At 50.5% G+C, this 27,499-nt stretch overlaps 1 protein-coding gene and 1 long non-coding RNA gene across 3 annotated transcripts; one reads left to right on the forward strand and one right to left on the reverse strand.

Moving 5' to 3' along the window:
• Nucleotides 1-742: 742 nt before the first annotated feature.
• Nucleotides 743-13,327, reverse strand: CACNB3 (calcium voltage-gated channel auxiliary subunit beta 3). Of its 2 annotated transcripts, none has more exons than XM_066368822.1 (13): nucleotides 13,179-13,327; nucleotides 5,858-5,980; nucleotides 5,487-5,609; nucleotides 4,938-5,053; nucleotides 4,616-4,680; nucleotides 4,383-4,402; nucleotides 4,108-4,188; nucleotides 3,846-3,904; nucleotides 3,561-3,670; nucleotides 3,147-3,298; nucleotides 2,846-2,941; nucleotides 2,571-2,720; nucleotides 743-2,110 (listed from the first exon to the last, which is right to left on the reverse strand). In XM_066368822.1, the coding sequence occupies exons 1-13, from the start codon at nucleotides 13,218-13,220 to the stop codon at nucleotides 1,796-1,798; spliced, it is 1,452 nt and encodes a 483-aa protein (XP_066224919.1). In that variant the 5' UTR covers nucleotides 13,221-13,327; the 3' UTR covers nucleotides 743-1,795. The 2 variants fall into 2 exon arrangements, with proteins under 2 accessions (XP_066224919.1, XP_066224918.1); XM_066368821.1 differs by lacking the exon at nucleotides 13,179-13,327 and adding an exon at nucleotides 9,885-10,544.
• LOC136394940 (uncharacterized) lies at nucleotides 10,204-15,128 on the forward strand. Its single transcript, XR_010749251.1, has 3 exons — nucleotides 10,204-10,315; nucleotides 14,419-14,483; nucleotides 14,606-15,128. It is a non-coding gene; the product is annotated as an uncharacterized lncRNA (long non-coding RNA).
• Nucleotides 15,129-27,499: the final 12,371 nt, after the last annotated feature.

Below are 27,499 nucleotides of genomic sequence, written 5' to 3' on the forward strand. Positions count from 1 at the left end.
TTTCAGCTGATGGGCTAAGACTGCTGGAGGCACTTGAGGGAGGTGGAAAAGCCATTGACAGCAGTATCCTGATGCATCTTTCCTCCTCTGACCTCACTTGTAGCACTGGCCTGGAGACCCCTGCAGGAGCTTTGCAGGGGGTGGGGGGAAAAGAAAGCACTTGTGAAACTGGCAGGTGAGGCACAATCAGGACCACCCTCATGATGCTGTGTGCCTGACACCCAGGATTCTGTCCTGTTGCTCACGGCTCCACAGTTGCTGAGCCCATGGTTCTGGGGGAGGGGAAAGCAGAGGTGGGCACCAGGAGCATCAAGGAGTAATGAGCTGGGCCCAGCTGAGTTAGGTGGTGGTGGTGGTGGTGCAGGGCCTGGGTCCCCCACCCCCACTACCACTCTTCCATGTTCTTGCTTACCCCTAAAAGTATTAGGCAAATACATGGAGTTCATGTTGCAACTATGAGGGCCTGAAGCAGGGGCAGTGTAAGGCTATGATTAAGCCTCTTCCCCACCTCCCAGAACAAGTCCTTTCTGTGTGCTGAATGTTTCATTGCCTCCTGGGCATGAGAGGGTACTTGTGGGGGTGCCTGGGAATACGGTTTCTTCCCCAGCTCTCCTTTTCCCCTTTCCATGCAGTGGGTCCTCTGTGAGATAAAGGAGGCGGGATACTTCTTGCTTTTTCCAGACTCAGGTCACACAGTGAGGAACCAGCCACCTGAGCCAGCAGACAGAACAAGAGCCTGAGGGACTGTGTATGGTGTTTATTAGTGATGACAGGTGGGACAGGGTCTTGTGGAGCATGCTCTGTAGGTCACACACTAGAGCCATAAGGCAAGGGTAACCATGTAGACAGGACCTCTCAGCACTGTCCACTGTGTCTTGTCACTCCCCATCTAACCCTAACATAACAAGCAGCAGCTATGGATGAGGGAATAAAGTCAGGGGCCCATATGCCCCAGGAGGCATGAGGGCCAAGAACAGAAATGACAGGATGCAGGAGCAAAAGATGAGGGGGCAAGGAAGCCCCCAAAGCTGTTCCATATGGTCTCTGCTACATATGCCCTCCCTTCCCGAACCCCCAACTCAGGTTGGCTCCGGTCTACCATTGGCTTGATCATGCTCCTGGTCCTTGGAACTGTCAGAGATGTCAGGAAAATTCCTGGCAGGGTAAGGAGAGCCCTTCCTTTCCAGAGCTTCAGCCGTGAGGCCTCTGGCCCCAGCCTCGCCAGCCTGCAGCTCCAGCCTTGTGTGGCTGCCCCATGCAGCTGATGGATGGGAGTGCTGCCCTGCCGGGCTTTGATTGTCCCTTTCTAGTGTGTGGCAGTGAGGTGAGTGGAGGTCCTCAGACCCCAAAGCACAACCCTGAGTCCCTTGACTGTGGCTTATGTCTGCTCAGAGGCCTTGTTTCTTCCTCATGCCATGTTGCCCACAACCAACTTCTTGTCACTTTGAGGGGGGTATCCCTTCCCTGAGTCTGGTGGGAAGGTCCCTGCTAAGGGGATCTTGGCCTGAGGGCACTGCCCAGTGGGGCAGCTTCTTGTGCAGGAGAGGAAGGTGCCGGGGTGCAGCACACACAGCTAGTACCTGGAATGGGAGCCTATGGGAGTCACTGCCCAGGAGGTAAGGGGGACCCCTGCTTTTCCCAGAACCTTGGGACCACAGGCAGCCCTGGGGCTGGGCAGGAGATTGTGGGGGCTGAGCCTAGTGCCAGCCTAATGCCAGTCTAATGCCAACCTGCCTGGAGTGGGTGCCCCAGCCAGCTGTGCCTGTGCCTGCCAGGGAAGGGCAGCAGGAGGCGGTCAGTAGCTATCCTTGGGCCAGGGCCGGTTGCGCTGCCAGTTCCGGTCATTGTGGTTGTGCTCCGAGTCCTGGGAGAGGAGTCGGTCTTGGGGGTCGTGCCCATTAGCACTAGGCAGCCCAGAGGTGTGTTGGCGATGAGGCTGATACAGGTCCTGGTAGGTATCTGCATAGTCCTCCTCCAGGTGGCGGGAGCTACGCTGTGAGGATCCTGTCCAGGCTTGGCGGGAGCTCTCGCTGGCCTCATCTGAGGGCATCAAGCTGTCCCGCTCCAGAGGTGAGTGCTCCTCGCCACGCTCCCCCAGCAGCTGCTGGTTCTGGGGGTAACACAACACATAGCTCGAAGGGAAGCAGTACAAACCTCACCTCCACCTCCCTCCCACATCTAGTAGGATGGAGGATTCTTCCCCTTCAACTCTCAGATCCTGTAGAGGAAACAGTGCAAGGAAGGGTAAGATACTGGCGTAGTCTCCCTCTTCAGATATGGAAAACTAGAGCTGTTGATTCCTGCAAAATTCAAGTTCTGCCTTTAAAACAGACCAGAGAAAGGTTTGAAAGTGTGTTCCTTTTGAGCCCTAGAAAAGTAACCTCTGATTACCCATCTTATTGATTTATTCCTTCTCATCGGGAAGTTTCTTCACCCATTTGCCCTCGGTATAGCAGAGCTGAGCTCCCTTATCCTTTGGCCTTAAAACTGGAGGCCAAGGACAAGCCACTGGGTGGGGAGGGGGCATTGCTTTGGCTGGCTTAGTATCAGTGCCCACTGGATATGATTACCTGAAGTCCGGGGATGGCACTGGGAGGACCCAGAAGTCCAGGGCTGGGGGCTGGGTGGTGGGTGGCCCGCCAGTAGACCTCCAGGTACTCAGCCAAGTGCTCACAGGCATCCTCCAACTGGTTCTCATCCAGAATCACATCAAATGACTCCTGGGGAGGGACGGGAAAGGGGGATGTTGTCCTCCTCTAAACAGCAGCCCCCCACCCATCCTCATTATGCCCCTAGCCCCAGGAAAGCAAGAGTGGGCATAGGAGTAGCTCCCCCAGGCACTCACCGGTGGGCACTGTACCAGCTTATCATATGCCATCATCTGTACAGTCAGATGCTTCATCTGTGACTTCCCACGGGAGCGGATGAGACGCTGGAGTACCTGAGAGGAAAGAACAGAGTGAGGCCTGGAGTTCCTAGAAGCCCTGGGCACAGCTAGGCCTAGTAAGATCTGGGCATGTCCCTACTTGTGATCCAGCACCAGGAAAAGGGAGCTCAGGACCCCTGGAACGGGGACCAAGCTAAGTTGGGTATGCATTCTAGGAGGGTAACCCTGGGGGCCTCTTCCACCTTCCCCGCTGACTTACCTTCGGTGAGGATACTTTGACAAACACGATGATGGGGGCCAATGAGGTCTTGGCCAGCTGTGCTGGGTGGTTAATGGTGTCAGCATCCAACACTACCAGCTGCAGGGATTTGGCCAGCTCGAATATGCGCTCAATCTCACTCTGTACTTCAGCTATGGAGGCAGTAAGCAAGCCACAATGCTCACCAGGAGCTCTACCCTCCAATGGGGGGGCTCCCCAATGGTGGATGGGAAGGAAGTGGAGTAGAGGGTGTTCATAAAGACCTGGGCAGGCAGAGGAGCAGGGAACTGAGAAAACTGGGGTGTGCTGCCTATCTTGGGGCAGGCAGAGGAGGAGATGGGGAAGAGAAAGGTAGGAGGCAGGTTCTCAGTAAGGCCTGAGTGAGCAAAGAGACAGGAGCTGGAGACTCCTTACCAATGCTGGAGCGGGCAGAGGAACGCTCAATGATGGTCCTCTTGCCAGGATTGTTCAGCACAGATCGCTTTGCCAGCGAGAGGTCGGCTGTGACTCGGGTGATGGAAATCCTGGGTGGTGGTGGAGAATCCCAGCTCACTTCTAAATTTCAAACTCCAGGCCCCTCCTTACCCAGGACCTACTAACTCCTCACTTCCTCTTTAGAAAAGACTTGCTACAGACAGCTGTGAGGAGACCATGATCTTCTTCCTGGATCCCATGCCACCCCAGGCCAGAGCAGCTTACCTGCCATCAAACCTATGTTTGAGAAAGTCGAAGAGAGCCTTCTGCATCATGTCTGTGACCTGGGGGGACAGGTGGGAGGAAGGAATTGACAGGGCTCTCTTGTAGAGGGGCAGCTTCCCTAGGCATGGCTCTGGAGCCCACCCCCTCCATACACAGGCCTTGAGGGTGGTGTGAGGGAGAACACCTCCCCCCACTGTCCCTGGGGTCTTCCCATGGCACGCTTGGTACAAGAGACTCTTTGGGGTCAAGAAATCCCTCTCACCTCATAACCTTTCAGAGAGGGTCCCACCAGCACCACAGGCCGCATGGAGGGCACCACATCATATGGGGGAACATGCTCTGCCTGCAGAATGAACCTGAGGTCAAGCTAAGCCCTGGCCCGGCGGCCTGCCCGGTGCCTGACTGCTGTGGGGCAGACCCAGAAGTCCTGGGCTCCCTCCCCTCTGTCCAGTGCCTCTCCACAATGACTGCCCAGAGGCCTGTCCCCAGCCATGGGTCTTCCTTGAGCCCCCAACCCAGGTCCCTTCCTTGACTCACCTGCTTTTGCTTCTGCTTGGCTTTTTGGAAAAGGAAATAAAAGATTAAAGTTGGTGAAGAGGGGAAAGGCCCTGGGGGTGTGTATTCCCTTCCCCAGGGGAGACACCAGGCTTCTCCCAGCTCTTCTGACCCCTCCACCAACCCTTCCCACACAGTTCACCTGGGAAGAATCTCCCTGCCCCTGTGTCTTAGTGACCCACCTACCCAAGACAAGTGGGTTGGGGGGATGCTACCTAGAGATGGAGGAGGGGAACGTCGGTTGCCAATGTCACTCAGGCTGGAGGGGTTCCCAGATCTCCTGAGAGCAGAAAGGGAGGTCAGTAAGCGCCTTTGTGTGTGTACGTTCTACACGTTATTTAACAGTTGTATCTTAGCTAGTGAGGAAAGTGTGATATATGTGCATTTGTGTGTATATTTGTGCGGTGTAAATGTGTACAGCTGGATATGAGTGTGTGCATTTGGGGCGGGATATGTGTGCATATGTAGTATAGTAGACTGCAGCGAAAGTGCCCGCGTTAGAGGGGGATGTTTATTGAGTTACAGCCCTGCTCTCACCTGGCCTTCTGCTCCTGCTTGAGACGGATGCTCTCCAGGCGCTGGGGGCTGGGGATGAAGGCGATGTCCCCGCCCTCTTTCACTAGCCGCCCGATCCACCAATCATTGCTGTACTTCTGGGGTGGGGTGGAGCAGGAAGGTGCCGTGAGGGGAAGTGTTCTGGCTCTCCAGTGTGAAAGCCAGGGAGGGAGGCATTCACAGAGCTGGTCTGACAAAGGCAGCACAAGGGGAGGGGGCAGAAGGTGCCAGAGGGAAGGGCAGCCAGATTTGAGCCACCCCCAAGATTTCAGCGTGAGGCATCACAGCTGTCACAGGGGACCTTATTGCTCACTTTACACATATGGAGACTGAGGCCCAAGCCAGGTCTCAGAAGGATGGAGATCCTCAGAACCGGGTTTTGGATAGCAGGAGTGTATGAATGTGTGTTAAGGGTGAGCGCTGAGGAGTTCGGGGACTTGTTTAATGAACTGAAGACTAAAGTCAGAGGCATGGGAACTAGGGCAAGAGGAAAGAAAATAAATGGCTTGTATTTGGGGGGGTGTTGGTCACCTCTTTAATGTGCAGAAAATCTTTGGCCTCAAAGTTGACTCCAGAGCCCTGGACTGGGCACTCCTCGTCCAGTACACCACAGTAGCTGACATTGGTCCTCACAGCAAATGCCACAGGTTTGTGCTGGAGAATTGGGCCATCAGTGCCAATGAGGGGAGCCTCAGAGGACCCCTTCCAGTTTTACTGCTCCATCGGCAGAGGGCAGAGGCCCCCCCTGTCTACCCATCACAGACATACACATATACACCCTTTCACATACACCCTTTCACACTCACTTAAATCCTGCCCACTGACCCCTAGGGACTTAGGATGAGAACAAGTTTCTACCCTGTCTGGCCTGTTTTGCCCCCAGCCCACAAACAAGAGGATACCTTGGCCCTCTCCAGCTGCTGCTGAGCCTGGCTCTCCACTTCTCGCCGGGCACTCTCCCGGTCCTCCTCCAGGGAGACGTCTGAGTCCAGAGATGGGCGGCTGGTATAGGAGTCGGCTGAACCCTGGCACGGGGGGAGAGGCTATGATCCTGGGCTCAGGAGGTACCCTCCAAACCCTCTAGCAGTGCCTCCACAAATCCCAGTCTCTCCATGTCTACATGGGTGGCCAGGCCCCAGCAGTCCCTCCAATTTCCCTGAGAAGGGCCCAGTGCTTTTGGGCCTGGAGGAATGCCACCCAATCCCTGTGTGCTGGGATCTAGGCCCCTCCCCAAGCTAGTAATACTGCAGCTTTGAATAGAGCCTTCCCATCCCACCTTCCTCCCTCTTCTCCCTTCTACCACGTCCTCCTTCTAGGCAGAGGGAAGGGAGTTGTACTGAAGATAATATATTGAAGATGATTCTGAATCCAGGTGACTCAGTCCTCTTGTTCACATCAGCCTGCAAAGCAGCCTAGACAACATCCCTTTAAAATGCCTGGCAGATGTACAGCTAGTTGGGATCAAGCGATGCTGGTTGGCACGGCAGTGGTCCTAAGTGTCAGGGTACTGCTATCCACCCCTTAGATCACATTTCCCCCAGTGCCTACCCTTCCAGGGTGAAGAGGACACAGAACTGCCAATTCCTGGAAGTTAGTTCCTCTCTACTCTCCCTGCCCCCACTTTCCTCTCACAGGTGCCGGGGCAACAGGCCAGGTGTGGACAGCAAACCAGACACAGACTGAAGGCAACAGAAAGCTATCTCCATGGGTCTGTAAGGCTGGGCCACACCCACCACCTGGCTTACATTCCCCACCCCTCCCACAAGGGGATATCAGCCCTGAGGAAGGCCATGTTGGTGCCAGGCAACCCAGTGAGCAGCACCACCCTGGGGATGTAGGGAGGGGGTCTTTGGTAATCTGAGCCAGAATGTGAGTTCGACCCACAGTAAGGGTCTTTGGGCAATGAGGGTGCTTTTGGAAGTTTGTACAACTTGTACAACTCACGTTCAAGGCAGCACCCTGAGGAAGATACACAAATGAGCAAGGGAAGCAGGACCGTGGAGCAGAAGAGAAGTCAAGCTGTCTGGGTTTCCCCCTTTTCTAGGGAAAAGGGACTCTTTCATTTTCTGCCCCTTTTTCCCCTCTTTATGGCCCAAAGTAGTTATTTACATCAATTCTGAGGTGCAGGTGGCAGAGATAAGGTAGGAGTCCATGTGTGAGTGTGTGTGTACAGGAGTTTGGAGTTTCAGGATTTGTGTGTGTGTGTGTGTGTGTGTGACAGAGAGAGAGAGAGAGTCAGAGAGAGGGATAGACAGGGACAGACAGACAGAACGGAGAGAGATGAGAAGCATCAATCATCAGTTTTTTGTTGGGAGACTTTAGTTGTTCATTGATTGCTTTCTCATATGTGCCTTGACCACAGGCCTTCAGCAGACTGAGTAACCCCTTGCTTGAGCCAGCGACCTTGGGTCTAAGCTGGTGAGCTTTTGCGCTCAAGCTGGCGTCCTCAGGGTCTCGAGCCTGGGTCCTCTGAATCCCAGTCTGATGCTCTATCCACTGCGCCACTGCCTGGTCAGGCGAGAGCCTAGACTTTATTCTGTTTCCAGGCTCTCGGACTAACGTAGTCATTCTTTTTTTTTTTAAAGCAAGATAGAGAGAGAGGGACAGAAAGAGGGAAAGATAGGGACAGACAGGAAGGGAGATGAGAAGCATCAATTCTTTGTTGTGGCAACTTAGTTGTTCATTGATTGCTTTCTCATATGTGCCTTGACTGGGGGACTACAGCAGAGCGAGTGACCCCTTGCTCAAGCCAGCGACCTTGGGCTCAAGCCAGCAACCTTTGGGCTCAAGCCAGAGACCACAGGGTCACATCTATGATCCCACGCTCAAGCCAGCAACCCCACGCTAACATTGGATGAGTCCGCGCTTATCACCAACATCGGGGTTTCGAACCTGGCTCCTCTGTGTCCCAGGTGCCTGCTGTAGGTGGTCATGCACCATGGGCTTGAAGGAATATTCCTCAGTCTGAGATGGGGAGTGAGTGATGGGTTAGCAGACTACGCCACTGCCTGGTCAGGCTAACTTAGTCATCCCTGTCCGGAGCATCTAGGATGCCTCTTGCCCTAGGATGGGAATGTTAGGATCTCTCCCTAAATGTTTAATGAGTTGGGCTCAGAATGGAAGCCCCTCTCTATTATTCCCAAGTCCTCAGAGCTTACCTATCTCTCATGTTCTGGTATCACTTGGGGAGGCCAGGATGCCTTTGCCAAGCTTAATCTGGGGTCTTGCCTCCCCTACCCCATTATTACCAAAACAGGCCAAGGCTCAATACTTTGGCCCTGGCAGAAGTTGGCACAGTGTCCTAGTGTTGCCCCCCTTGCCTGGTGAGTGTGTGGGCAGACTGCAGCTCCACTCTTGCCTGGCACGGGGGAAGAAGAGGAGGGAGATGAGCCGGTGGATTTATTTAGAGCCTGATCTCCCTCCTACTGCTTCAGAGGGGGCCTCAGAGAGAGCAAGGAGCCAGGCAAGAGAAAGGAAAGTGGGGGAGGGTGATCCAGGGACCAGAGATGAGGTGGGGAGCGAGTGATGGGTTAGCAGACTGCCCCCAGCACCATCCACATATCAGTCTTTATCTTGCAGCGGTTCTTGCCTTCTCACCAGGGACTGAAAGAACCTTGGAAGACCCTCCAGCTCTGCAGAAAGGTTCTTTCTCAAGCTCACCTTGGCATCCTGGGCCATGCCAGCTGTCCCTCCAACCACCAGAAAGAGGTGTCCACCAGAGCCTTAAAAATAATCTGTTCTTGCTGTCATGTAATTAGCCCCAGAGGCCCAATGGGGAATTTGGCCCAGCAGGAGCCCGCTCCCAGAAAAGGACTGACAGCTGCCTATTCTGAGCCCTAGAAGCTATCTATCCTGGGCTTGGCTGATGGGAGAAAACTCCAATACTCTACTTTTGACCCTGGAGTCCTCTACCTTTCACACCTATCAGGGACCCCATCCAAGCATTTAGTGGTACTGTCCTGAGGAGGCCTGCTTGCAAGATGTTTGAGAGAAGGGACTGAGAAGCTGCTCCCCATCCTTGTCCCCCTTTCCAGGCACTCTCCCTGTTCTCTGAGCTCCGGGAATCACTGACTAATGAGCTGATTTGTCTCAGTGGGTCAGGAGATAAAAGCAAAGAGGAGAATTAAATATTTATCGGTTGCCTGGTTCTCTGAGCAAAAAGCTTCCTCTCTTCATCCCCAGGCCCTCAGCTCCTTTGGCTTCACCTCTAGGTCCTCCATGCTGAGCAGGAGTCTCAGAGTGCCCACTGCTCTGAAGATACCTCAGCAGGAGGCATGGACTGGATGGGGCTCAGTCAGCTGGCTCACCCACGTGTTGGGGTGCCCAGTTCCCAGCCTGGAAGACAAGCTGGGCTGGAGGCAGGATGAGGAGATAAGGCAAGCTCAGGATGGACAGAAGGAGGAAATAATGGAGGTCTTCAAGTTTGTGATCTTTCTATCTGAAGAGGCTGGTACCTGAATCTCTGGTGTTCTCCCAAGTCTCTCTAAATTTGTCCTTTTATGAGGCACAGGAGATCTGGATTGTCCCCCTTGGGACCCAAGAGATTCAGCTTCTGCAGCAGTTGTGTTCAGACCCCATAAATCCTCTTGTGGGAACTCCAGACATTGTGTGTGCCGTTTCTAAAGCCCCTGTGCCCTCAACCTCCAGCCCTTCCTCCCTCTACCCATCTGTCCTGGGCTTTGGAAGACACCTGCTCGAGCCTTTCCCCCACACTGGCCCCTCCCTGCACACACCGATGTTTCTTGGTCTAGGACTGGGCAGCCCTCTCACGAAAATCTATCTTCTCACTTTACTGGAGCGCCCCCACCCCTTACACACCCAGCCCCGCCACTGAGGCGTCTTTTCAAAGTACTGAACTGGGAGAAGGGTTCAAGGGAGAGGAGGTGTCACCCCAACTTCCCCACCCCCACCCTCACCATGGGCACTCACCGCCTCCGAGTCCTCAAACCCGGGCACGTAGGAGTCGTCATACATGGGGGAGTCCGGGTGGGGGTAAGCGAGCGGCGCCGGGGGCGGGAGCGGCCCAGAGGCAGGGGTTAGGACAGCGGGCCGCGCCCGAGAGATGCCACTGAGCCCCGCAGCCCTGCGGACGCCGGCGCAGAGCGAGAGAGCACGAAGGAGCGCGCTGCGAAGCCCAGCTGCTCCGAGCTCAAATCACCGCACCCCCCACCCCACTCCTCAAACCTTGCAGGTCCCACCCCGAGCGCGGCTGAAGAATCTGGCGCCGGCTCCTAAAACAATAGTGCCCGCCCACCTGACCCCCCTCCCCGGGAGCTGGCGGGGGTGGCGGCACGGGCGCCAGCCACCCGGGGAGCCCGAGACCCGGCTAGGGGAGGGAGCGGGCCGGAGCTGGGTAGAAGGTGGGTTCCCCTGCATCTGTGGGCCAGAGGGGCGGCGGGGAGGAAGGGGAGGGGAGACTGCGGGCGGGCGGATCCAGGCGGGGAGAAGGCGGGGCGAGGAGAGATGCGGAGACAGAGACGCTCGGCAACCCAGGAAATACTCCGCCGGGAAACAAAGGGCTGGAGCGGGGGAGGGGAGGGAGCGCGGAGAGCCCGAACGAGACGACACCCGAGGCGAGGGAGCGGGTGCAGGGTACGGGGAGGCAGAAAAGAGAGAAAGGAAGGCGAGCGGGAGAGGGAGGAAGCGGGGTGGGGCAAGAAAATGGGGAGACAGAAGGGGCGGGACGGGCGGCAGGCGGGGGTGGGGCCCCAGGTGAGCTGGCAGCGCGACCGGGCCCTAGTGGCCCCAGAGACTCCAAAAGCGAACCCCGCAACAGTACGGAGGAGGAATGGGTTTGGCGACTCCCGACTAATGCCATGAAAGTAACCCCTGCCCCACCGTGCTCAGTCCGTTCAGTGCTGGGACCTTGCAACAAAGGACTGTATCGCCCCGACCCATGCATAGGAGGAGGTTTTGGGTCCGGCCGCCCCACACCTGTTGCGCAGGCAGATTTCATCCTAGTCTGGTCAGGATGGGGGTTCCCTTGCTTACTTCCTTTCAAAGGACTGCGCCAGGCATTGCCAAGGTATCCGTGGGAACTGCGACAGGGACGGTCACTTTTAGGTGAGCCTAAAGCGACAGGAAACCAGGGGGTGGAGGTAGGGGGATTGTTGTGGCTGTAATAGAAGGTGGGATCCTGGCTACACGGAGGTTAGTAGCAGGAAGGGCAAGCCTCCCCAGAGTCACTAGCTTATGGCCAGTTTCCCATCCAAAAAGGATGGGGGTGGAGGGGGGGTGGCTGGTATCCTGGTTAGAGCCCCATGTGCCACTCTGCTCCAGTCTGTCTCCTTCAAAGGAGAGCTAAGATTTTAGGTTTAAAACCAAACAGCAGCCTTTATTTTGAGCAGACTTTTCCAAAGATCTACCCATTTGAGTTCCCTCCTTTTTTCCATCTCCTGAACAAAAGTATCCCTTTGACTTTTGATTGTCTCAGTGCCTCCCCACCCCCGCCCACCCAGAGCTGTGAGGTGGACAGAGGGTTACACCTGGAGGTCTTGAGCTCAGTCTTCGTTCTCAGTTTCTCACCCTCAGGAGCGAGAATCTGCTGATCCCTTTACCTTCCAGGGCTACAGGGGATGTAGGAAAACTCTTGAAAGGGTTTGATGAGATCTATGGAAGAAAGCACTGTGCACGGGAGAGAAGGACTACCCAAACCAACTGGCTTCCCACTTCTGTCACTTGTTCATGTTCCCTTGGCAAGAAGAAGAGAGAAGGGGCCTCATCTTAAGACCAGCTTTAGTTTGCCTTGAGCCTGTTTAGCTTTGTGAGTGGTACAGTCCAGCCCTACCCAGCCTCCTCATCCTGTTGTATTTGGCAAACGATTTTGTGGGATCCCCTATGGCTGAGGGGACCCATCACTACGGGAGGTGTGTGTGTGGGGGGGGAGGCAGTCCGCTTTCACAGTTCCCTCTACTGAGTCCAACACTATTTGGAATTGTTTATATATTGAATTCTTTTGTATTGAAGTTTCCAGACACTCTGTCTTCTCACTTTTGTGCCCTCTCTTAATTCCTCATTATCCCTATATCCTCTTTTTTATTCTCTACCTTTCCAGTCTCTTCTGTTCTTCCAGAGAACAAAAAAAAGAGGCAGGAGGTGTGGAAGAATATGACCCTCAAGGTGTTACTGGGAGATAACTCTTATAAAGAAGACAGCTGCTGAGGCATTTGCTTCTCTCTTAATCCCTAAATCTATTCCGCACACCTCCTCTGGGGCCCTCCCCACCACCCGGGCTTCTGGGGGCTGCAGGTAACTGGACTGACACCAACCTCATTCCTTCCTCACGTACCTTATTGTCTTCTTCATCCCCTCTGGACAATGGTGTCTAAGTCTGCTTCTGATGCATATGTTGCCATGCCAACCACCCCCAGGAGCCCAGGTACATTCCACATACCTGAGCCCATCCCCTTGTGTTTTGCAGGAGCTTCAGAACCCCTCTCTCTTTCCCATATCTGAGTTGCTATGCGAGGCCCGCCCCCCCCCATTTCTCATCTTACCCACACCTGTCTATTTCAGTTCTTAGGCCAACCTAGTAACTATCCTGTAATAAGACATATACTTGTCATTGTCTATTGTTGTCTCAACCCCTTTTCTATGATTGAGCATAAGGGGGAGAGAGCTGAGGGCAAAAAAAGGATTTGAGAAGAGGTTTCCTTCTGCCCTCCTCTTTCTAAGGAGAGAGCTGTTGGTCTGGTTAACTGGCAGGTACCCCGGGCATGGAAGCAGAACATAGGGGGAAAGCCCAGAATAACCAGGTTTGGCAGTTGGAGTTCTTAGGAGCCTCCAGGATACCTAGCTTCTCCTGTAAGTGCACCAAGAAGCTGGGCAGATCCCAGGAGCTACAACCTCAGAGAGGTGTCAGATCTTTTTCTTTAGCAGTCTTTAAGAGCTGGACCGAGCCAAAACTCCTAGTATTCTAGCTGCCCCACCCCACCCCGGGAATCCAGAGAGGGGCACAGGCCGTTTGGCTGAGCCCTCTTCTTTCCCTCTTTTCTAGCCCCTTTTCTGCCCCCTGCCCTAGGCAGAAGCGAGGGGTGGTCTGTCCAGATGCTTAGAAGCTGCCACCCCCCCCCCCTTCTTTCTTACTGCCTCTTCCACCCTTAGCTTAACCTCTGGTCTTCCTTCCCATTACTGCAGTCTCCCCCAAATTCAAGCCCACTCCCTAGCTTGGAATGCGGCTCTCCTCCCACCTACTGAGGAGCCTCCCCACCCCTCCGCGTTTACCTCATTCAGCAGGAAGGTTGCACTGGAGTCAGAAAAAGACATAGACTGAGCCAGCGGCCTCTCCTCCTCCCCCGGGCCAGGGGCTCCGAGGCGGGAGCAGGACCTAGCCGCGGCTCTGCCTACGGGCTCCCGCCTGCGCGCCTGGCCTCGCCTCACGCCCGCCTGGCTCCGCTGTCTGCTTCCTTCCCACTCTGGATTCCTTCCCCCTTTCGTCCCTCCCTCCCTCCCTCCCTCTCCTTTTCTCGCCTTCTCCTGTCACTCTCGCCCTCTCCCGTCGCCTTTCAGTCCTACTCTCTCCATTTCGGTCTCTTCCTCCCCTTTACGGTCCTTGGTCTGTTTATCAGGGTGCCTCCCACTGTCCTTCCATCTACTTAGTTCTTCTCCCCTCTCTGCCCCTCTCTCTACGTTTCCTCCCGTACCTCCTCCCCAGAAAAGGGACTCTAGAGCTCCCACAGCGACAGGCAGAAGGGCAGGAGTAGCTCAAGGGCCGCCCAACTCCGAAGCCCAGGCGGAAGGTTCCACTTCCCGCAGCCCCAGCTCGGCTCGCCCTTGCCCAGCCTCCAGCGTCCGAGGAAGGAAAGCCCCGCGGTCCCGGCGGCTGCTCCGACCGACCTCCGCAGAGGAACGGATTGAAAAAGAAGAACGCTCGTGTACTGCTTGCTAGCCCCTGCGTCAAGGCTCTCCCTCTGGGTTCCGGGGAAGCCACGTCCACCCCCAGGTCCAGACCTGGTGGGTTCTACGGAATCCAATTGGAAACAGCCTGGGATGCGCCCGGCGCCCGAGGCTGTTTCTGTTGCTCCCATCTCCTGGGTGCTGATGTCCGGGGACTCAGCCTGCCAGGACGAAAGGCAGAGGCCAAGCGGCTCCTCGTTGGCTGACCGGCTGCAGCGTCCCCTGGACTCTCTCGCCCTGTGGCCGCATGCCCTCCAGGTGGCGGCACCCGCCCTAGGGTCCCATCTGTCGGGCGGCAGGGGTCAGGCCCTGCCAGCAGGAGGCGCAGCCCCGGCAGGAGCAGAGGAGCCAAATCTCTGAGCCAGAACCCCACCAAACCCCAGGACTAATCAACGCCCCGCCTCTCCTCTTTGCAGGAACTGCAGTCCCACCTTCAGACCCCTAGTATAGGACTTCAAGCTGCGTTCTATTCCCACCCCAAGTATCCTTTTAGATACTTGGCCCCTTTGGAGCCCTAGACCGCTTGTACCTCCATCCTGGTCTCCCTTTCCCTTTCTTGCCTCCACAGAGCCCGGCAGCGACACGGCAAGGACTGGGCAGCAGGGAGTACAGAGTCGCGGGACCGCTCCTCGGGTCAGTACCCCTCCCGCCCCCTTCAGCGGGCACGTCAAAGAGGACAAGCCCAAGTTCTGGCAGGGGAAGGGGGGAGCAGGGGTGTAGCCCCAGCTAGCTCTCTCTCTGCACCCTCTGAGCAGATCTGCTTCTCATTGGACCCTCCATACCTCCAATATCCCCAGTCTGGACTCTCCTCCGCACCAAAGACGGCATCTGGGGGATGGAGAGGGTGCAGTAGACCCCCTTGAGGAGACACGGACACACCCTGAAGCTGAATGACTGGGATCTGCACCTTCCCTTGGCACCAGCTAGAACTCTTCCCTTTCAGATCAAGGGTGCTCCACTATCCTCCTCCTGCTTCTTTTTAACTCCATTCCCCTAGATGTTCCCAGAAACCCTCCCCTTAATCCTCCCATCCCTTGGGAATTCTGGAAGACTTCTCTCCCTCTCTGTTTAACGACCCTCCACTTGCTCTTATTCCAGACGGAGCTATATAGGGAGAGAATGACTTCTCTCTACTCCCAGCTCCTCCTCAGGCTAGACTTAACCTGGAAAGCACTTTGGGAAGGCGCCTCCTCCCCTCCCTCTGTATTCTGGCCCAGTAAGTTCAAGGCTTACCACCCACCTTCCCCCTAGTTGCTTAACTTCAACTATTGAGAGGAGATAAAGAGGTTGTGTGTGTGTTCTTAAAATGTGTATAGCGGGTTTTTGTTGTTGTTTTGCTCTGATGGAGCAGAAGCGTTGCCTTTCATTTGGCAAGAAGACCTGGAGGGAGAGAACCCTCCTCCCCCATGCACCCCTGCTGACCACAGCTAATGGACTAGCTCCTCTGGGCCTTGGGGCAGCTTTAGTTTCCATAGGAGAAGGGGGGGTGCTGGTCAAGGCAAGCAATTGTCCCTGTCTTTCCCCTCCCTCCACTCTCCCAGAACCTATAGCCTAGAGAACGCCAGCTCTCTCCAATTCTTACTTTAAAATAGAAATATCAATGACTTTTCTCTGAGCCTATCAGAGGGAATCTGAAGCGCATAGGGCAGCTCTGCAGCCTTCCCTTTTTCTCATTTCCACTCCTGCTGCTGGACCACACACCTTTCCTCCTTTGGCCACAGAGAGAAGGTTGGAATCTCGGAGCTAGAGCTGGGAGCCCAGTCCCCAGGTCCTTAGAACTGTCCTTTCCCAGCCCCCTCCATGTGAGATGACTGGAAAGATTAACCCTGTTTGGGCCCTGTCTGGGACCCACACCCTCTTTGTCCCCACTCTTCTTCCCTCAGGTCCCCATCTCTGGCTCTGATCTCGTAGTACTTGGCACCCTGCTAAGAGGGGCCTCTAGCTTGGTCACATTCCTGGGAGCCATGCCTTAGCCTGGCCCCTTCAGGTCCTCACCACCAGCATACAGCCCCCAGGGCTTCCCAAACAACCTTCCTCTTTTCTGGGAGGAGGGGGAGCTTACCCTGTTCTCTTGACCTCCCAGATCCCAGGTTGTCAGGACCTCAGGATAATTGGCAGGGTCTGTGCTAGCCCTTTTGGCCAGTCTTTGTGCAGTTACAGCTCTGCAGTAGGGTGTTGCCCTACTGATCTAGAGTTGGGTTTCAGTCCCCACTTACCTCTTCAGCAAGGCATAACCTGCACAATGTACTTAGTGGCCTTAGCATTTGAAAACTTGTGAACCACAAGGGCAGAGAACAAAGATCATGATCTTCATAATTTTGTATCTATTCCACTGAGACCAAAAGTCTACTTATCTCTTCTGAGAAAGCTTGGAAGTAGTTTCCACAGGGAATCCCCATTGCCAACTCCAGATATTACTCTGGGGAAGTTCCTCCAACATCAAACCTCAATCTCTCCTGCTGTAATCTGGCTTCTTTTTCTAGGCTCTGCCTCTGGGTTCACTGTGATATCTGATGCTTTTAGGCACTTTCAGGCTACATCCCCTGACACAGCATTTGCTATATATATGCCTGAAGAGTTTCTTGCTGACAGTGCCCAGTAAGATTGCACCTTCATTCCTATGCCAGGACTCTCTGGAAGCACTGGGCTCTCAGCTATGGCTTCAAGACAAGATTCTTGCCTGCTTTGGGGCAGGCAGTGTGACTTCTCTGTGCATTGGGGGTTTTCTGGTACCTGGGAAGAAGGGAAGGTGAGAGGGCTGAGAGACTTCGCTTTCTTTCTCTTGTTTCCCAGAGTCTGGCTTAGTCTGGCCCATAATAGGTGCTTGATAAGTGTTCATTTCAGTCTTAGATCTCAGTTTCCCCTCCAGGTCAATGTGATGGGTGATTCCAGTTGCATACAATCAATTGGAGTGAGAAATGAGGCTAGGACAGGAGCTGAACTCTAGGTGGAGGAAGGGATATTAGCAGTAGGATCCCTCAGAGGGCTTGGGGGAGGAGGACTGGCCTAGGCTTTTCCACCTTCTTTCCTTTACTCTTGCCAAACTCTTAACACTTCAGGACTCTTGTTGGGAAAACAGCTGTGTTAGGCTTGCTTGCTTGAACCTTGTATGATTAGTGCTTGAGCACTTGGCAGAGCCACATGTGTATAGCCTATGTAAGGCTACAGATGCTTGCCCACCACTGTGGGAGGCCATTTTGCTGTTCATTCACCTGCTGCTGTAAGAAGAGGTTTCCCGCTGCCTGTTTGCTCATCCATCATTGCGAGAATCTATTGAACGGGAATGGCCCACTGCTTTCTGGCTCCATAGTTCTTCTCCTGTCTGCCCAAATTCAGTAGGAACCTGCCTGGCCTCAGTCACTGGCATTATATCTGGCATAGTGGGCAGGATTCGGATCAGACCTATGTGGAGCAACCAACACACTTGAAGGGTGGAATAGAGGAGTGGCTATTCTTGAGCATGTAGTTTCCTTTGGCTACCCTGTTGGGGGCCATGGACTGGGTGTTTTTTATATCCTAGTAAGAGAAATAGAAAGCTCTGTGCTAGAGGCTTGCATGAGGTAAAAAATTTCAGTGTGAGCTTGAGACTGAGCACTGACAGTGGCAGGAACTGCAACATTACTGGAGGAGGAAGCTGACCACTTTTTTAGTGTGAAATGCAGGCTGAATACCAATGGCGCCTGGAACAGAAATGGTCACTTGAGAAGGAATTGCAGGTTCAAGAACTCCAGTTTTCCCTAAAAGCTGAATGCTGGCATGGTAGTTGTTAGAGAAACAATTATGGGTTCAAGAACTCCCATTTCAGCTTCAGGCCAAGAGCTGGCAGTCGCAAGAGCCAAAGTGGTTGCTGAAAAAGGAGCTGCATTTGTGCCAGCAGAGTGGCTCTGAGTTGGCAGTAGGAGGCATTTTCACCTCCTCCTCTTCTGAGGAGGAGGAGGTTTGGGCTGAAATTGCCATCAGCAGACCCAGAGCCCAACTGGTGGTCACCCAGAAGGTAAAAAAATCCAGCAGCCAAAAATGCCTCAAGGGCAGGCACAACCCCCTCAAGTAGTGGAACACTCTGTGGTCTGGCCCTACACCCAGACAGAGCTGATGGAGTTAGGGATAAAATTCAGGCAGAAATCCACCAAAGTCCCTGGCAGCTTAATTGCTGCAGTTGTGGGACATATGGGTGGATGGCATCATGCTCTCCTGAACGGAGATGGAGAAATTAGCCACCATTTACCATGCACTCCTCCTTGAGGCAGCATCTTCAGTATAGCCATGACAACCCAGGAAACCATACCCTATTAGAATGGGTGATGGCTGCCATTCATATGGTCTGGCAGAATGCTGGGGACTTGCTGGAGGCAGTGAGTTGGTGGCAGTCATATACTGAGTTGTAGCAGGTTCTCTAGGAACTAGGCATGAGGATTGCTGCTTTCAACCTGAGGTCCTGTGGGCCAGATGAGGAAATATGTATGGTAGGGATGAGGGACCTTATTCTTTCTAGCGCCCCAACAGCCCTTTTGGGGTCACTAGAAGCTATCTTGAGCCCATATGCCGGGCAGCCCATCAGTGTTATTGCACAGATGGTGCCAGATTTGTTTGAGGTGGAGGCAGCACAGACCCATAAGGCTGTGCAGGCTACTGCCCATGCTGCTTTCCTGACTAACAAGAGAAATGGACCTGTAAAGGTTACCTGAACATCACCACTTTCCAGTTCCACAGTTCCTCTACCATCTGCCCAAATTCAATGGGAACCTGCCTAGCCTCAGTCACTGACTAGCATTACAACTCTGAATCATAGCAAGGGCGAAATTTCAGTCTTTCCTCCACTCCCATGTGTTTATAAGCCAGAGGGAAGCTGGGGTTGAAAAGAGGTGGGGTGGGCTTGACCAGGCAGTGGCACAGTGGATAGAGCATCGGCCTGGGATGCTGAGGACCCAGGTTCAACACCCCAAGGTCGCCAGCTTGAGCATGTGCTCACCAGCTTAAGCATGGGGTCACCAGTTTAAGCGTGGGATCATAGGCATGACCTCATGGTCACTGGCTGGAGCCCAAAGGTTGCTGGCTTGAAGCCCAAGATCACTGGCTTGGGTCCAAGGTTGTTAACTTGAGCAAGGGGTCATTGGCTTGGCTGGAGCCCCCCAGGTCAAGGCACATATGAGAAAGCAAGCAATGAGCAACTAAAGTGACACAACTACGTGTTTGGTTTTTTTGTTTGTTTGTTGTTTTTTTACAGAGACAGAGAGTGAGTCAGAGAGAGGGATAGACAGGGACAGACAGACAGGAATGGAGAGAGATGAGAAACTTCAATCATTAGTTTTTTATTGTGCGTTGCAACACCTTAGTTGTTCATTGATTGCTTTCTCATATATGCTTTGACCGCGGGCTTTCAGCAGACCGAGTAACCCCTTGCTGGAGCCAGCGACCTTGGATTCAAGCTGGTGGGCTTTTGCTCAAACCAGATGAGCCCACACTCAAGCTGGCGACCTCGGGGTCTCAAACCTGGGTCCTCTACATATCAGTCCGACGCTCTATCCACTGCGCCACCGCCTGGTCAGGCAACAACTATGTGTTGATGCTTCTCATCTCTCTCCCTGTATGTCTGTCTCTGGCTAACCCCCCCCCCCCGCCCCCCATCTCTCTCTTGCTTTAAAAAAAAAAGCAGTAGAGTGGAGTTGAGGAAGGGGTGAAGATGAGGGTTTCTGGGATGTTTGACTCAGTTTATAGCCTAAGAGGTGGAGATCTTTGAAGAAATTATTGAAGCATCTCAGGGCTTCCAGAAGTCTGGGACGGAAGAGACTTGGGTGTCCTTCAGCTGGGGAGGCTGCTAACAAGAAGCTGAGGTTAGCCCCAGAGGGTTCACCTGACTTTGATCTATAGCTGGATTGAGTGAGGGTGAGGCTCTGTGTTTTCCGTGCTTGGGTCCTTCCTCTTTACCCATCTTGCTCACTGTAGTTCCCGGGGGGTTTTACCTATTACCAAATACCTGATCTCACTCAGATCAGAACCCCTCTCTAACAAAGAGTAGAGGGAGAGGAGCTCATTCTGGGATGTGCTGGAAGCTGGATACCCTTCCACTTGCTCCCACTCGCACTCTGGCCAACCCCTGATTCCTACCACTCTCAGTTTAAAGATCTGAGCTGTGGTAGACATCTTCAGCTCAGAATGAGGGCATGGTGCCTTCAACCTCTCTGACAATGAATTATTGAAGAAAGCATAGTGCTAGCTGCTCACAGCTGCTGCCCCTTGGGCCCACCATTGCCTCTCGCTCTGCTTCTCACTGCTCCTTCACCAGCAGATGCAGGACCTGGGTAGGGAAGTACCAGCCTTGCTGAGAAGCCTCCTAGGGAGGAAGGAGAAGGGCCGGTGAAGAGTTCTGGCTCCTTGTCATGGGTCAGGAGGGCAGAGGGAGCTGGCAGCCACCCGAAAGCCAGATTGGGAAGTGAAACTAAAGACCCTTGACCAGTCATGAGATTCATAATTTAACAACTGATTCTCTGTCCTAATGACCGTTTTAAGTATATATTAAAAACTGGTATACCAAAGGTAGTTTATTATTTCATACATTTAATACTTAAATAAGAACAATAAAAGTGGTACACATTTAGATTATAAGAGTTTTAAAATATTAACGAAAAGGTATTAAATAATACCTGACAAAAAACAATAAAACTGTTATTTAAGATATTTCCATATTGATTGGCATCCTCACTTTGAAATTTTTCACCTGAGGACAGAATGAACATTATTACGGGCACTAAGAATACGTTATTACACAGATGAACGTTAAAAAAGAGTAAGGGATATAAATTTGTGATTTCCACATTGGGCGGCTGCCCAGGTGCCCACCTAAGAGAGAATCTTGATTACAAGTGCCATTTTAACAACCGGTTCACCGAACTCAACAAAAAATTATGTATCAGATCTGCTGAACTGGTGCGAACCTACTGGCTCCCACCACTGCCCTTGACCACAGTGACTTGCTAGCATTGGAGGTCTAGTCTCCCAAATGCCTTCGGGACTACACAGAGTCAGAAGTCTGAGGCCTTTTTTGACCTGGAGTCAGCACCAGTAAGGAGTTAGGTCATTCAGGAATACTGTGTGCTGAGACCTCCATCCCTCCCCAGAATGAATGTCCTATTGACAATGAGACAGACTTACAGAGCTTCTGGGAGTAAGTGTAGGCTGGGAGGGTGCAGGTAAGTGACAGGCCGTCTGGCCTGGTGGAAAGAACCAAGGCTTTGGAGTCTGAAAACCAGAAGGTAAATCCTAATTCTGTCTCTTGCTAGTTGTGGGCAAGTCACTTATCTCAGCAACTGAATTGCTTAACTGCTAAACAAAGGAGCTATGAGAATTTAACAGGAACATTTATGTTTCAGAAAATGGAATGGCAAACTTTCAAAAGAAAAATAAATGGAATGGCTGTGTTAAAGTTAGTTGTTATTACTGGGGGTAAGAATCTCATTAACAGGTTAGCAGTCCGTGGCGGAGAGAACTGCACAGAGTCATGATCTGGGTTTTAGCCCATGCCCTGTGACTAACCCTTAGTCCTTCCTCTTCTGAGGTTAAATGACTCTTCACAGGTCACAGTCAGTCCATGGTGGATCTGGATTCAGATCCAGATCTCCAGATGCTACCTCCTGGGTTCTTTCCATTACACTGTGGGGGCCTGATACTGTGGTTCACTCTGCCCTTCTACGTACTCAGCACTGGGGACTTCCCCTGAGAAGTCACTGCACCCGGATGCCGTAGTGATTAGTACTTCATTCCTATTACTCGTGGCCACACCCATCTTCTCTGGGAATAATGCAGCAAGTACTGTTTCTTGACTCTCCCCACCCCCTCCCTGAGGCAGCAGGAATTATATTATCGGATATTTGGAATGAAGTTTGAAAAATAATCTTTTATTATAGAAGCTATCTTTATGGATTGTAGAAAATAAAAAACTAAAGACAAGCAACAAGACAAAGCAAATCAAAACACAGTATTTTCATCATCCAAAATTATCACCATTAACACTTTGGGTGTCATTCTTTGGATTTTTTCCTTAAAATTTTTTTTTAAATTTGAGATATAGCTCAATTATATAAAGTACCTAAATATTAAAAGTACAAGTTGATTTTTGGAGGCATATATATCTACATCTGTGTAACCACATCCAAATCAAATCACTGTCTATGACAGTGAATTTTAACCGGTGTGCCATAAGAATTTTTAAAGCATGCAATCAATACCTGACTACTTAGTCAGGGGCACTGACCTTTTCATTTAGCTTGTTTAATATAAAAATGACAATGGTTAACAATAATAGCCATCTGGTGTGAATGACCTGTCTTGAACTGTACATATATGGGTCATATAATAGAGTTGCATCTTATTGGTCACATTACATCATAAGGTTGTATCTGATTGGCTAATTCTTGGTACCAGAAATCCTTATATACAGGTTTAGGCACCTGATTTTTTTCAAAAGTCACTTTGGAGTAAAAAAGGTAGGTAATTACAATTATTATTTTTGTTTGTTTCATCGATCAAAATTATACCTATTTTTGTCAGATTGGCAAAAAAAAGTTTTTTTGGTATGCCATAGAATTTTAATAATTAGCTAGGTGTGCCCTGAGATGAAAAGGTTGAAAATCACTGATCTATGACACTATCCTCACTCCTGAAGTTTTCCTCATGCCCTTTCAGTCAGTATCCAACCTCCAGTGGAGATGGCTCTTCAGGCCCTTATCGCCATAGATTAGATTTGCTTGTTCTTGAACTTCATATAAAAAGGATTGTACTACATGTACTCTTTTGTATCTGGCTACTTTCCCACAGCAGTCTATTTTTGAGAATCATCCTTACCTGACCTGTGGTGGCACAGTGGATAAAGCATCAACTTGGAATGCTGAGGTTGCTGGTCAAGGTACATACAGGAAGCAAGTATTACGAGTTGATGCTTCCCACTTCTCCCCCCTCTTTCTCTCTCTCTAAAAATCAATAAGTAAAATCTAAAAAAAAAAAGAGAGAGAGAATCATCCTTGTTGCATTTACTAGCAATTTGCTCTTTTGTGTTGTTGTGTAGTATTCCACTATAAGAATATACCATAATTTATTTTTTCTCCTGTTGAGGAACATTTAAGGTGATTCCAATTTTGTCTATAATGAATAAAATTGCTTTGAACATACTTAGACATGTGCCTTTTGGTAGACATAGGAATTAATTTCTCTTGGCTCTATATACCTAGAAATGGAATTGCTGGGCTATAGGGTAGATTGTATCTTTTTTTAATGTACACACACATACACAAATGCCTTTTTTATTATAAATTTTTTAAATTTTTTATTCATTTTAGAGAGGAGAGGGAGAGAAAGAGAGAGAGAGAGAGAGAGAGAGAAGGGGGAGGAGCTAGAAGCATCAACTCCCATATGTGCCTTGACCAGGCAAGCCCAGGGCTTCAAACCGGTGATCTCAGTGTTCCAGGTCGACAGTTTATCCACTGCGCCACCACAGGTCAGGCAAATGCCTTTTTTTTTTTAAGCAAAATGATATCATAATGAACACGCTGTTTTGAATCTACTTTTTATCAGTCAACAATCTTCACCTTTCTGTTTCATTAATTTTTATTTTCTCTAATCCCAGCCAGTATTCAAATCTTCCTCATTGGCCCAAGAATGTCTTTTATAGCTGATATATCCTAATCAGCACCCAGTCAAGGACCACACACTGCATCTGGTAGCTGCATCCTGCAAGACCTCATCATAGGTCTTTGCTAGGTTGGCTGGATATATCACTTCTTCTACATACAGTTACATACAACAGGACAGCTTACTTCTGAGAGAGAGAGGACATAGAAGTTGTGGTCTGTTTTTGCAACTTTTGGAAGTGATTTTTTTCACCACTCTTGCTGTATTATTCCATAGAAGCAAGTCACTAACTAGATCCAGCTTACACTCAGAAGGTGCAGATTACACAGGGACTTGAATACCAGAAGGCAGGGATGATTGAAAGCCACTTCAGAGCTGCCAACCAATATGTTATAGGTGTTGTTGCAAACTTAATCACGTGGGAAGATATACAATAATTTAAAGGGCATATATATATATATATATATATATATATATATATATATATATATATGAAAGCAAATATTCCTACTCCTGTTTTATAGCTGAGAAAACAGCCTCAGAAAGGGCTTCCTTTTTCATCCTATCTTAAGTAGGTCCCTCTAGTTACCTTTTATCATGTTAATTTCCCACAGAGTAATGGGGCTTTTGTTTTTTTCTCCAGCAAAAGAGAGAGGAAGAGAGGAAGAGAGAGGAAGGGAGAGAGATGAGAAGCATCAACTCGTAGTTGCATCACTTTAGTTATTCACTGATTGCTTCCTCACATGTGCCTTGACTGGGGGCTCCAGCTGAGCCAGTGACCCCTTGCTCAAGCCAGTGACCCTGTGCTCAAGCTGGTGAGCCTGTGCTTAAACTGGAGGAGACTGTACTTAAGTTGGTGACCTCAGGGTTTGGAACCTGGGACCTCAGCATCCCAGGTCAAAGCTCTATCCACTGCTCCACCACAGGTCAGGTCAAAACACCTTTTTTTAGAAAATAGACTTTATTGTTTAGAGCAGTTTTAAATTCACAGCAAAATTAAGCATGAAGCACAGAATCCCCATATGCCCCCTGAAAGGCATATGCACAGTGTGTGCATGTACTTTTGTTACAATCTGCAAACCTATCATGGTCACCCAAAGTCCATAGTCTGTTAGAGTTCACTCTTGGCATTGCGCTTTCTATGGGTTTTGACAAAAGTATAATGACATATATCCATCATTATCGTAGCATACAGAACAGGTTTACTGCTCTAAAAACCCTCTGTGGCTTGCCTATTCATCCCTCTTTCCCTGAAACCCCTAGCAACCACTGATCTTTGTACTGTTTCTATAGTTTTACTTTTCCAGAATTGGCAATATGTAACTAGATTCTACAATACACTGTTCATGGTATTTACTTTTCTTATTCATTTGCTCCTTGTTTATTATCTACCTCCCTGGACTAGAATGCAAGTTGCATAAGGACAGGAACCTTGTCTGTCTTCTTTTACTTACTATTGTATCCCCTGTACCTATAATTATGCCTGCTACTTCCTTGGCATTAAGGGAATGGATATTTGTTGAAAGGAAGAATATACAGTGTGTCTGCAAAGTCGTGGTGCACTTTTGACCAGTCACAGGAAAGCAACAAAAGACAATAGAAATGTGAAATCTGCACCAAATAAAAGGAAAACCCTCCCAGTTTCTGTAGGATGATATGGCAGCATGAGTGCATGTGCAGGTGATGACATAACACTGTGTATACAGTGGAGCAGCCCATGGCCATGCCAGTCGAGATGTGGACGGTACAAAGGAAAGTTCAGTGTGTTGTGTGGCTTGCTAAATTCGAATCCGTGACCAAAGTGCAATGTGAATATCGGCGCGTTTATAACGAAGTGCCACCACATAGGAATAACATTACTCGGTGGGATAAGCAGTTGAAGGAAACCGGCAGTTTAGTGGAGAAACCCTGTTCTGGTAGGCCATCAGTCAGTGACGAGTCTGTAGAGGCTATATGGGATAGCTACCTAAGGAGCCCTAAAAAATCTGTGCATGAGTCTGACCAGGCAGTGGTGCAGTGGATAGAGCATCGAACTGGGATGCGGAAAAACCCAGGTTCAAGACCCCGAGGTCGCCAGCTTGAGCGCGGGCTTATCTGGCTTGAGCAAAAAGCTCACCAGCTTGAACCAGGGTCACTGGCTCGGGCAAGGGGTTACTGGGTCTGCTGAAGGCCCACGGTCAAGGCACATATGAGAAAGCAATCAATGAACAACTAAGGTGTCACAACGAAAAACTGATGATTGATGCTTCTCATCTTTCTCTGTCCCTGTCTATCCCTCTCTCTGACTCTCTCTCTGTTCCTGTAAAAAAAAAAAAAAAAAAATCTGTGCATGAGCCCACATCGAACTGCACTGAATAGGTATGAAACTGGGAGAGTTTTCCTTTTATTTGGTGCAGATTTCACATTTCTATTATCTTTTGTTGCTTTCCTGTGACCAGTCAAAAGTGCACCATGACTTTACGGACACACTGTATCTCTAGAGGTTTGTCAATGTCACAGTTGATTGGAATCCAGGTCTCCAGGACTTCACAGCTCCAACTGATCTAGTCATCATACCACATTGGGAAGGAGACTAGGTGATGGTGGGGTGGAGCAGAGAAGGAAGAGAGGTGGTTAGGGGGCAGTTAGCTTTTCTACAAAACACATTTGGCCAAGAGGGCAACTCTGAAAGGCTCTACTTCCCCCTAAGGCTGGGGGAGGTGGGGTATATAATCCTTTTGTCTCGGTTCTTCTCCATGTAGCTGAGAGAGGCTCACATTTGTTTTAAGCAAACAAAAAACTTTACCTAAGATTAAGGAAGAATAAAAAGAAAATAAGCTGACTTGTGGTGGCACAATGGATAGGGTGTTGATCAGGAATGCTGGGGTTGCTTGTTCAAGACCCAGGGCTTGCCCGGTCAAGGCACATATAAGAAGCAACTATGTGTTGATGCTTCCTGCTTCTCCCCCCTTTCTCTCTCTCTCTCTCTCTTCCTCTTGAATCAATCAATAAAGAAAATCTTTTTTGGGGGGGATGCATTTTGGGGGACACTAGAATCTATGTTAACACAATAAATAAATAAATAAATAAATAATCTTTAAAAACCCCCAAAAAACAGTGACCTCTAAAACAGTCCGGGATAGACTGAAGTGTAAAGTTTCCAATCTCCCTACAGCTACCTCTATCACTGGAGTGCCAGACTCAGGCCACCCCATACCAAAGGGCTTTCACATGGTGCAGTCCCCCTGTGTGCCATCCTTGTTCCCCATCTGCCAGCTCCCAGCTTGTTTGCCTTGGTGGGTGGGGGGCACATTATGACTTTTAGATGCCTTAAGCATTAAAAAAGATTGTGACAATCCCTGCTCAGTGAAAAACAATTCATGTGTAAAAATAATGTAAGAAGTCTTAACAAAATTCTGAAAATTTCCATGACACATTTGATGTTTTGGGGAAAATATCAAATACCAAATAATTTCCAAATACGTATTTTTCAGTGTTCCTGCTTTGCTGGCACCTAACACTCACTGTGCATATTGGGCAAATACTCACTGCGTCACCTCCCCATACCCAGCACTGTGGGAAGTTTAGGGGAATCACAGTACCTGTCACTTTCCTCATTTGGAGAATTTTTCTGCTGGCATTAAGACTTTGAAGGTCTGGCATTTCCCCAAATTTTTATCTTGAAAAATTGTAAACCGTTTTGTAGGTTTAAAGTTACAAGAATAATACAATGAACGCATACATCTTTCCCTTAGATTCCCTGCTTGTTAACATCTCCCCACATTTGTTTTATCTTTTTATAGATGTGTGCTTTTGCTGAACCATCTGAGAGTTAGTTACAAGCATCAACTTTATTCCTAAATATTTCATTGTGTATTTACTAAGAATTTATTTACATACAGGCATCAACACATAGAGGCATCTCTGCATAATCACAAAACATCACCCTCAGGAAATTTAACATTCATACAATGTTTCTAACATATAGTTTATTTCAAATTTCCCCAGTTGTCCCAACAATGTCCTTGTGGGTTTTTTTTTTTTTTTTT

The sequence above is a fragment of the Saccopteryx leptura genome, chromosome 2 (assembly GCF_036850995.1).
Source record: "Saccopteryx leptura isolate mSacLep1 chromosome 2, mSacLep1_pri_phased_curated, whole genome shotgun sequence".
Taxonomy (NCBI): domain Eukaryota; kingdom Metazoa; phylum Chordata; class Mammalia; order Chiroptera; family Emballonuridae; genus Saccopteryx; species Saccopteryx leptura.

Bases quoted from the DNA above. Each gene is read 5' to 3' on its own strand.
- CACNB3 (XM_066368821.1), bottom strand. From the start codon at position 9,929: ATGTATGACGACTCCTACGTGCCCGGGTTTGAGGACTCGGAGGCG. The intron at 3,671-3,845 runs GTAAGCTGCTCT...ACCACCACCCAG, and splicing joins AAACATAGGTTTGATGGCAG to GATTTCCATCACCCGAGTCA. The intron at 3,299-3,560 runs GTAAGGAGTCTC...CTGCCTCCATAG, and splicing joins CTCTGCCCGCTCCAGCATTG to CTGAAGTACAGAGTGAGATT.